This window comes from Epinephelus lanceolatus, chromosome 11 (assembly GCF_041903045.1).
Source record: "Epinephelus lanceolatus isolate andai-2023 chromosome 11, ASM4190304v1, whole genome shotgun sequence".
Classification (NCBI taxonomy): Eukaryota; Metazoa; Chordata; class Actinopteri; order Perciformes; family Serranidae; genus Epinephelus; species Epinephelus lanceolatus.
The window spans coordinates 43,732,986-43,744,328 of record NC_135744.1 but is presented as its reverse complement, the minus strand read 5'-3'; the positions used below and the strand labels follow the sequence as shown (position 1 = coordinate 43,744,328).

The window sequence follows — 11,343 nt, the reverse complement described above, 5'->3', positions numbered from 1 at the left end:
GTCGAGATGGTTTGGGGTGAGCTGGACCGCAGAGTGAAGGCAAAGGGGCCAACAAGTGCTAAACACCTCTGGGAACTCCTTCAAGACTGTTGGAAAACCATTTCAGGTGACTACCTCTTGAAGCTCATGGAGAGAATGCCAAGAGTGTGCAAAGCAGTAATCAGAGCAAAGGGTGGCTATTTTGAAGAAACTAGAATATAAAACATGTTTTCAGTTATTTCACCTTTTTTTGTTAAGTACATAACTCCACATGTGTTCATTCATAGTTTTGATGCCTTCAGTGAGAATCTACAATGTAAATAGTCATGAAAATAAAGAAAACGCATTGAATGAGAAGGTGTGTCCAAACTTTTGGCCTGTACTGTATATATATATATATATATATATATATATACATATATATGCACACACACACAGGAAAGCAAACTGTTTTGATAGATATTTAGTCAAACAACAAAACAAAAAAAAGCGCCTACACCCTAGCCTGAGTGTCAGACTGAAGCTCCCAGAACCTTCAGTCTGACATGGCTTCCATTGAAGGTGATTTACAAGGGGGGGGGGGGGGAATTTGATTTTTTCCCTAACCAATCAGTAGAGATCAGCGACTCACCCAGAATCTGACGTCATTAGTATCCATGCCTCGGGGGTGCCGAAAACAAGCGAGTATTGCCCATTTAAAATGTCTCCGTCGTCGTGCACGCCCAGCTGCATCGCCGTTAAATCCAGTTTAGCAGCTTCCTTAATTTGGTCCTCCATTAACACGAGTAGTGGCGAAATACCTCGATAGCATCGTTAATGTGGTCTGTAGGATCTGTAGCGGTCGCCATTGTTGCTATCCTCACCTGTTACCCACTGTTGCACAGCTTGACATCAGCGTGGCGCTGATTGGCTAATCGCTAGACCCGCCCCCACCCCCAGCGTTCATTGGTCCGTCCATCATTTGGACGGGATAAATCGCAAATTCATTGCAGTATGCCAGACCAGAGATGCAAGCCTACTCAGCTGATCAGTTGAATAACATCCATATTATTATTATTATTATTATTATTATTATTATTATTATTATCATTATTGTAAGAGCCATTTATGTTTATTGTTGGCAGGTCATTCAATTTATTTAGATACTTTTTGTTGCATTATTTGGACACTTGGTTGTGGTAATTAAACACAGGTTGTATATGTAGAGGGCATAGGTGACAGGAAGAGGTAGAGGAAGAGGAAGAGGAAGAGATAACTGGACACTGGGACTTTGAAACATAATAAAGTGAGAACTCGCTCTATGGGTGAACACTGAGCTTGTGGATCATCCAACCCGGATAAGGATTGTTTTCACTGCAAAAGTTTCTTTTCACACACCTGACGCCGCCACATCTGAATCAGCTGCTCTCCGACCCCACCTGCGCTAATCACGTGACTGACAGAGATTGGAAACCCCGGCAGCCAGCGCACATGGAGCGCAGGTGTGTGCAGCATTAAGCTTTACTGGAGAAACTGTATGATAAGTTGTATTGGAAAACGGCAAATATAATGGAGTTGGTTGACTGACTGCTACAATCCACAATAATTCAGCTGTTTCAAACAGTGTGCTGTCAGCAAACTGGATCATATCAAAGAGTCTTAAAGGGACAGTGAACAGTATGCTCAGCCACAAGATGGCGCTGTTAGAAAGGAATCTGAAAAAGAAAAAACAGTCATGAAACACAAAAGGCTTGGAAATATTTATTGACAACTGTCAGAAGACAAGAAACAGCTCATGTAAACAAGCTGACAAGGTGATGAAATGCTGACAGAGCTCATGAGATTAAAGGAAAATACAGCTGAAGTACAAAATAACTTGGTTAAATTAATCAAGCTCTGTGATGAAGCCAAAGAAAGCCGTGAGTCATTGGTGAATTTACAACTGTCTGAAAATGAGCTTGAAAGGCAAAATCAGTGGTTTCAACCAAAAATGGAAACTTTTATTCAAGATGTGAAGGTGTGGTGACCTGAAGTTAAACAACACACTCCATTACTGGACGTGCCACACAACAGAGTGTTGTAAACCCGGATGATGACATTGGACCTGATGACAGTGTTTCAAATGCCTCAAAATCTAAATCGCACCACAGATCACATTCTTCGTACGCATCTTCAACGTCCTCTGCTCCAATTAAGGCTCAGGCAGAAAAGGCTGCTCTCATGGAATGGGTTGCTGCCCTGAAGAAAAAGCATGAGCTCGAGGCACAAGAAGAGGAATTAAAAAGGAGGAAAGAACAACTGGAACTGGAAACTGAACTGGCAGCAACACATGCAAAAATCAATGTACTGGAGGCCATGGGATCAAGAAGCAACTGTAGAGTGTCTGATGGGATGAACTCTTATTTCAGAAGAACTGCTCAGAATGAAACATCACATGAATATTTACCCGATCAAGAACAACAAAGGCAGGACGTGTTGATGAAAACTGAATCATCCTCTGAGCAACAGGTTGTCAGACCAAAAGAAAAAACTCATGGACCATCTGTTAAACCTCATGATATGACACATCTAACTCAGTACTCTCCCCAAAGGCCAAATGTACAGACACATGTGCAGAGATATGTTCCCACTCCACCCCCTGTGGTGAAAGATGGTAATCAAGGTGATATCTGTAGCATCATTCAGAGGCAAAATGACATCACTACTCTTCTGATTCAACAAAATCTCTCTGCCACTTTACCACCAACAGACATTGCTTTTTATGAAGGTGATCCTTTGCAGTATGACGTTTTCATCAGAGAGGGGTGGGAAAGAAAGACTGATGACTACAGTGACTGTTTATACACAAGGGGGCATCCAAAAGATTTAGTCTGCAGCTGCCAACATTTGCCTCCGGCCCAAAGCTATAAAAGAGCAAAAGATCTGCTTAAAGAACATTTTGGGAATGAACATAAGATTGCCACTGCGTATATGGAAAAAGCATTTGCATGGTCAGTGATCAAACCAGAAGATGTGAAAGTTTTACAAGCATTCTCATTGTTCCTCAGAGGTTGTTGCAATGCAATGGAACATTTCACCTACATGGATGAAATGAATGTTGCTTCCAATATGAGGGCCATCCTTCTGAAACTGCCTCATAAACTCAGAGACAAATGGAGGAATAAGGCATATGAGCTACAGGAGCTGCATGGCCATCAAACTAAATGTTCTGACTTAGTTTACTTCACAGAGAGACAAGTGAAGATACTGTCAGATCCACTTTTTGGAAATATCCAGGATGCCAAGCCTGCTGCAGCTGTCAAAATCTCTACCTTTGCTAAAGCAAGAGGAAAGTCAAGACCAAGAGGGAACAGTTTTGCAACAACTGTAACACCAGTTCAAGAAAACTTGTCACAACCAATGTAAAAAAAAAAGTTCTTGTAACAAGAGTGGTCACACATTGGGCTGGTGTCCACAGATCAGGAAGAAGTTGTACAGAGAAAAAATAGACTTCTTAAAGATAAAGGGAGTCGGTTTTGGATGTTTGAAAATAGGACACATGAGCAAAGACTGCAAGAGTCGTTTGACCTGTGATGTGTGCAACCAGAATCATCCTGAAATACTTCACATTGAACAGAAGGACAAAGAAAGGAAATCAGAACATACAGAGCAAAATGAGAAACCAGCTGGGAGCAATGCACCTCATACGTGTAGGCATACTGGGGCCGGTGATGAAACCTGCATCTTCTCCATCGTACCTGTTAAAGTAAAGAGCCACGAGGGGGACACAGCCTTGCAAACATAGGCATTCTTGGATCATGGAAGTTCCTCTACCTTTTGCACAGAAAGCTTGATGAGAAGGCTGAACATAACAGGACGGAAGACCATCAATCTATCTATCAATCTATCAATCTATCTATCTTATTTATACAGCCCAATATCACAAATCACAATTTGCCTCACAGGAGTTTACGACATCCCTCTGTCCTTAGGACCCTCACAGCTGATCAGGAAAAACTCCCCAAAAAACATTTATTCTTTTGCGTACCATGAACCAAGTGAAGCCTGTGACCAGTCATCATATCTCAGGTTTGAAAATATGTGGTCTGGACACAGATGATTTCATTCAACTATCTGATGTGTCCACGCATAAAACCATGCCTGTTTCTCAGCTCAACATTCCGAGGCCACAAGACCTGACACAGTGGCCTTACTTGAAGAATATCAAGATTCATAAAATAGACTCCGGCAGTGACCTACTCACTGGGACGAATGCTTCTAAGGTATTGGAACCTTGGAAGCTGGTCAACAGCCAGGGGGATGGACCCTACTGGGCCGGGTCATCTATGGTCCCTTGAGAGGAGACAATGACATCAGGGATGAAAATGGCTGCCCTGCTGCTTTTGTCAATCACATATTCATTGTGAACCTGGAGGAGCTACTGGTTAAACAGTACAATCAGGACTTCATTGAAAGAACCAGTAAGGAAACAGATGAAATGTCCAGAGAAGATGTAAAATTCTTGGATGTTATGAAGCACAAAAAGCACATTTGGGGCGCTGCAGATGTGTCTATCTAGGCTTGAGAATCCAGATCTGCAATTGGCTGTGGCTTTGGCGGTGGCACTGCTCATTTGCATAAAGTTCAGCTTCTCTCAACTTCAACTTGACGCTCTGGTCGCTGGTATTGTGCCGCTCGCTGCAGCCGACACCCCTGACACCCTTCATTGCCAGCGTGCATTGAAAATGAATGGCTGCCGGCTGCTTATGACACTCATGAGGCTTTTGGTGGGAATGCACAATAAGGCTATTGCTGGTGGGTTTATACCTTCGTGCGCACGCATAGCACTGAGAAAATTTAGCCCACGCCCACCTGTGGGATGGGCCCCACCCACAGTCTCCACCCATGGTCTCACCTTGACTATAAATTGCATCGAGACCGTACAATCAGCTCCCAGAACAGCTTTTTTTCCAGCTACTCACAGAGCCAGTGGGGCCCATAACTTAGAGGGCTGCGCCTATACTCATAGAATCTGGAGTTACAGTACATAACTATCATTCTATTTTGTATAGGCTTCACCCTCTAAGGCTATCACTAGTGGGTTAAGGGCGGAGCAGGATATAGCCAATGCAGGGATGAGTGGGACTGGTGGGAAGGCATAAAGGAGCATTCTGGTCCACGGCCGATACGCAAACGTGTCCACTCCCAGGGGAGGATTGTCTCGCGCACCATGCCTTTCTGCGTGCAGCGAACGGGTCCACCTCTGCTCTGCCGAACTTGGTCCAAATGTGGGAGACAAGTTCGGGATGAAGACTCCAGTCCCCCTGATTATGTCTTTGAATTATTGATGAGCCTACATATACTCATGTTGTTATATTTCAGTGTGTATTTCAGTCCCTCCAGGATCTCACAGCAAAAAAACCTTGAATTTACGGCCAGTTTTGTCAAAAATCACATAAAGATTGTGGCATTTTTATGTGTTTTTTTTTTTTTGCAGGAAATTGCTGCTAAGGACAAAAGGAGAAAAAAAAGTTTTTGTTTTTTTTAATTACTACCTCCAAAAATATAAGTCATGTAATCACTTGATATAATAATCACACTGAATATTACAAAAATGGCTGCAAATGTTTTTTATAGTTTTATTTCGCATAGGCTTCGTCCTCTAAGGCTATCGCTGGTGGGTTTATCCCTCGCGCACTGAGAAATTTCAGTCTACGCCCACCTGCTGTGTGGACCCCACCCACGGTCTCACCTTTGCTATAAGTATAATCAGCTCCCATTTTTCTTCAGCGAACTTGCAAGCACATGAGAATTCAACTCTGCTACGATCACCTCCAGGAGGACATCAGACAGCGACCGGACCTGCCCGGCCTGTCTGTCCACTATCATCAGAAACTTTGACCTTCATGGCTGCTGTGAGAACTGCCTGGGACCAGAGCACGCCGGCCTGGCAGAGTTGAATTCGCTAATTGCTAACGGTTAGCTAAATTTCGCTAACTGCTGACGTTTGTGAATTTCTAACGTTATGCTACCTTTTGTAACGGCAGGAATAAACACACCTGTAGGAAAGAAATAGGCAACATTGCCATTTATGGCTGTTTAAAAATGTGCTGGCTCTAGTACCAGCTGAAGATGTCTTCAATGTAATCGCTAACATTGGCTAACATTTGACGTGTTTGACAACCGCTAACGTTATGTGCATGACCAAAACATCAACTTGGAAGGCAGTTTTAATCAACAGCAGTGTCTTGTACATACCGTGTCATTGAGTCAGGAAAACATTGGTTACGTACTGTAACCACCGATTCTATGAGTATAGGTGCAGCCCTCTAAGAGCTGTCGCTATTGGGTTTATCCCTGCGCGCATGCACAGTCGTGAAGGTTTTCTTTCTCGCCACTGTGCCCTGATACCAAATTGGTATTATTCATCATTGCTTAAGAGGACAAGATCAAACCGTTCAATTATGTTGTTTAGTATAATACCTGACTGGTTTGTACTTTTGTTATTGAAAGATGAATGTTTGGCGTTAAAATCTCCCATTATTACAACTGTCTTTTCTTTTAGGAGGGTTTCTTGAAAGAGATGTGGAGATGGAGTGACACCAGGTGGACAATAAACTGCTGGAGTTTGAAGAGAGCTTAACTCTAGCAGTAACAAATTCATTATTCTGAGCTTGTTCAGGACTCAGTGAGATGGTAAATTCATGATAAACAACTGGTCTTTTAAGCAGGGAGCAGATCTCTGGTCACGCAGGTATTATATACCCTGTTTGCGGACCTGAGAGAGGCAACTGTGCAGGGCACAGTGGCGCGAAAGAAAATCTTCACGACTGCACATGCGCGCGGGGATAAACCCAATAGCGACAGCTCTTAGAGGGCGAAGCCTATACGAAATAGAACCCCCATTCAGTCAGACGATAGACTATGTATTCCTGACGAGCGCAAGTAGGCCTACTCGCCGCTGCCAACCGGTGGCGCACGTCTGGTCATGGAATGAGTCTATTCTAAAACTCAGTGAATACACAGTGCTATTTAGCACTGTTTTATTATTTTATCCACTTTGCTTCAACCGATCACCTGAAAATTTCATCAAAATCCGTTCATAACTTTTTGAGTTATTTTGCAAACAATCAAACAGACAGACAAACAGACCAATGCTGGTGAAAACATAACCTCCTTGGCGGAGGTAATAATGAAGACAAATGTGGGAAATCACAGGAGAAGACAAGACTCAGCAGAGCCAGTTCCTCAGGTCAGGACTCAGCAGAGCCAGCTCCTCAGGTCAGGACTCAGCAGAGCCAGCTCCTCAGGTCAGGACTCAGCAGAGCCAGTTCCTCAGGTCAGGACTCAGCAGAGCCAGCTCCTCAGGTCAGGACTCAGCAGAGCCAGTTCCTCAGGTCAGGACTCAGCAGAGCCAGCTCCTCAGGTCAGGACTCAGCAGAGCCAGCTCCTCAGGTCAGGACTCAGCAGTCCTTTTACATCAAAAGGAGATCGAACACTTCTTCGAGGACAGCTATGTTCACATCTTGGCCAGAGGAGAAAGATCATCATCCACGTCAAACTGAAACCCTAATGACACATGAGACAGGTGGGTCACTGACTCACAGGTGACCTTTAAAGACCTTTTAAAGTTTAAAGCCTGTGACTCCGCACCAGTCAGGTAGAACTGAAGAAGCCTCTGAGATGAGATGTGAAAGGTCCAGTTGCCTGTAAAACAGCACCTGAGATTTCCTGAGCTGGATGACTGAGAATCTTCACCAACACACAGAACAGTAAGGACCCAGTACACATGTGGAAAACCAGATAGTTTGTTTTCTGTAATGATGTCAGAGACTAATTACCTCTTAACTTTTACTGAGCAATATAAAATTATACCTACTGAAACTAAACATTAACAACATGATTGACAAAGTGGAATATAACGTGATGTCTGGTTTAATTTTGAAGTAGCAGCAGGAATATATTTTATTCATAAAGCACTTTTCGCAGAACTCAAAGACACTTTGCATTAGTTAAAAACAATGACAGTATATTAAAATACATCAACATCATTCACACGTTAAAAGTCGTTTGAAAACTTTTGATGAGTCACTTCAACTGAGAGAAAGTACAGTGGTAAATATGAACTCTCCTCTGATTGGAGGATGGGAGTCGCGCTCACTTCGGCCAATCACAGTGCAGCTGCTGTAGCTATATAATGCAGTTGATGCGGCGTTATTGTTATATTTCTCTCTTTGAAAGCGAAGAAAATAAAACAAAATGTCAGGTCGTGGAGGAAAAACTGGAAAGGTCAAGGCCAAGGCGAAGAGCCGCTCATCTCGTGCCGGACTTCAGTTCCCTGTCGGCCGTGTCCACAGGCTCCTGAGGAAGGGGAACTACGCTCAGCGGGTCGGTGCCGGAGCTCCGGTGTACCTGGCGGCGGTGCTGGAGTATCTGACCGCTGAGATCCTGGAGCTGGCTGGGAACGCTGCCCGCGACAACAAGAAGACCAGGATCATCCCCCGTCACCTGCAGCTGGCCGTCCGCAACGACGAGGAGCTCAACAAGCTGCTGGGCGGAGTCACCATCGCTCAGGGCGGCGTGCTGCCCAATATCCAGGCTGTGCTGCTGCCCAAGAAGAACGAGAAGCAGAGCAAGAAGTAAACACCCGGCTGCAAACAAACACAAACAAACGGCTCTTTTAAGAGCCACACACACTGAACTAAAGACTCTGATCCTGTTTTACTGTCTGTGTGATGTTACAGTGTTTATGAAGTGGTTAAACAGTGAAACACATCTGAGCCTGCTGACAGTCGTTATCACCAAACATCAACACTTAGGAAACATTTTCTTAATATTGGCTACACAAAGCATGACAGAACACAAGATAATGACTACAGACCAAAATTAAGATGAAGACTAGTTTACTGTCACGCACAATAAAAGTTCTGGTTTACACCATGTAATGAGATCCTTAATGGCTGCCTTTCACACAAAACTATAATAAAAATTAGCAATAATGTAAATGAGGAGAAACAATGGACTAAGTTAAAAAGCAAAGTGCAGTGTGCTTCATTCAAACATTAAATATTTTTTTGTTACGAATTGTTTTCATGTTTCTTTGTTACTACATTTGTTTATCAGCCTGCTGTTTAATACTTGTCACTTTTACACCTAATACCCTTCATTAATGTGCATAGTGCTATATATTTTATTTATGTTATATACATACATCACATTTACACAATACAAAGGGGTTTGATGACTGTCGGTTTGACCTCAGTGTTGTTACACGTAAGTAGAAATATTTAAACGTGATAAATAAAAAGTGTTTTCTTTTCTTTTTTTTCTCTCTTTTTTCCCCATTTTTTCATCTATTTTCCTTTAACCCTGACTAGTTTAAAAAAATATATATCTATATATTAAGACTGCAGAATATCAATAACAATAGGACGCATCTGTAAAAAACTATAAAACAAAGTCTAGGAACTTTTCAGTTGCCTCATCTTAAAATCAATAATTAAAATAATCAAATGGAACAATAAAGAGATAAAACAATAAAGTAAAGTAAGAGCAAAATCCTTTAAATATCTCAATGTGTTGTGGTTGTGATTAACGGTCATGGATTTAAAAGAGGTGTTGACGGGCTGCTGAGTTTGGCCCCGCCCACCCCAGTCACGTTCTTCATTTACGTCCGCAGATAAGAACTATAACCAGCTGGTGTCGAAAATTTAGGGCATTCGTTTCTTACGATCCAACTGTCAAGAATCAACCATGAGCGGCAGAGGCAAAGGAGGCAAAGGACTCGGTAAAGGAGGCGCCAAGCGTCACCGCAAAGTTCTCCGTGATAACATCCAGGGAATCACCAAACCCGCCATCCGCCGTCTGGCTCGCCGCGGCGGAGTGAAGCGTATCTCCGGTCTCATCTACGAGGAGACCCGCGGTGTGCTCAAGGTCTTCCTGGAGAACGTCATCCGTGACGCCGTCACCTACACCGAGCACGCCAAGAGGAAGACGGTGACCGCCATGGATGTGGTGTACGCTCTCAAGAGGCAGGGCCGCACCCTGTACGGCTTCGGAGGTTAAACCGTCACTGACCCGCTGATACTCAACAACACAAAGGCTCTTTTAAGAGCCGCACACTCTCACCTCAAGAGACACGTCCTAACATGTGACTGTATTAATATAATAACACATCATAAACTAACACAGCTGAGAACACTTTTCTTCATATGGAACTGTAACATGTTCCTGACATGAACGTGTTTAATATTTCTGTTTGACCCATTTTATGGATTGAAATCCTTGTGCACCGCATAGTATTTGCTTCTAAATTAAACAATTATGTAGAATAAACTAAACTCTAAAATAAATCGTAATAATGACCGTTGATACTAGAGTGTTGTTTAATAAAGATTAAAGGTTGTGCTTTTTTATATATATATATATATATATTATAAATATATTATAAATGTTGGTGGACTGCGTCGTCCTGGTGAAGGTCCTTAAATCGTTTTATTTTTATGTTGGTCATTTTATGTGATGTAATATTTATTCATTATTGTCACACACTGTAGCTGCGGTCTCTGAAGCGAGTGTGTGTGAAGCGCGCGCTCAGTCTCAGACTACAGAGCTCAGCCAATCCTGTGCGAACAACAGCACAGTAAAATTTGCATGAGGCGCATATAAAGAAAGCTCCCGGAGTAAGAGTAAAACATCTGTGAGAGAACAGCAGCAAACATGCCTGACCCACCCAAAGCAGGAAAGAAGGGCTCAAAGAAAGCCGCTTCTAAGGTCACCAAGACCGGCAAGAAGAGGAAGATGAAGAGGAGGGAGAGCTACGCCATCTACGTGTACAAGGTGCTGAAGCAGGTCCACCCCGACACCGGCATCTCCTCCAAGGCCATGACCATCATGAACTCCTTCGTCAGCGACATCTTTGAGCGCATCGCCGGTGAGGCCTCCCGTCTGGCTCACTACAACAAGCGCTCCACCATCACTTCCAGGGAGATCCAGACCGCCGTCCGCCTGCTGCTGCCCGGGGAGCTGGCCAAGCACGCCGTGTCTGAGGGCACCAAGGCCGTCACCAAGTACACCAGCTCCAAGTAAACACCTCTGCTCTCACTCAGCGACACAGCTACAACACAAAGGCTCTTTTAAGAGCCACACACTCACACTCTGCAGAGCTTGTCCTCTTCTGTCTCATCTCTTAGTCATAGATTGTTACAATAATGTAAAAGTTCATCATACAAATATTCACGTCTGTTAATACTTTTTCAATTGTAATTATATTAGATTAGTTTTTGTCCTATTAAGAATTGTCTTCATGCTTCCATACATCTTGAGTGCCAACCTGACATAAACATACCCCACAGATATAACATACATGTGCCACACACACACATGGATTCTCAACACATAACATAC

The 11,343-nt window shown here is 43.3% G+C and overlaps 3 protein-coding genes across 3 annotated transcripts; all 3 read left to right on the top strand.

The window, feature by feature from the left end:
- Positions 1-8,158: 8,158 nt before the first annotated feature.
- Positions 8,159-8,955, top strand: LOC117270429 (histone H2A.J). The gene has a single exon (XM_033648039.2). The coding sequence runs from the start codon at positions 8,197-8,199 to the stop codon at positions 8,578-8,580; it is 384 nt and encodes a 127-aa protein (XP_033503930.2). The 5' UTR covers positions 8,159-8,196; the 3' UTR covers positions 8,581-8,955.
- Positions 8,956-9,669: 714 nt separating this feature from the next.
- Positions 9,670-10,287, top strand: LOC117270461 (histone H4). Its single transcript, XM_033648090.2, has one exon. It carries the CDS (start codon positions 9,691-9,693, stop codon positions 10,000-10,002), a length of 312 nt encoding a protein of 103 aa, XP_033503981.1. The 5' UTR covers positions 9,670-9,690; the 3' UTR covers positions 10,003-10,287.
- A 357-nt stretch (positions 10,288-10,644) lies between these two features.
- Positions 10,645-11,149, top strand: LOC117270445 (histone H2B type 2-F-like). Its single transcript, XM_033648065.2, has one exon. The coding sequence runs from the start codon at positions 10,657-10,659 to the stop codon at positions 11,023-11,025; it is 369 nt and encodes a 122-aa protein (XP_033503956.1). The 5' UTR covers positions 10,645-10,656; the 3' UTR covers positions 11,026-11,149.
- Positions 11,150-11,343: the final 194 nt, after the last annotated feature.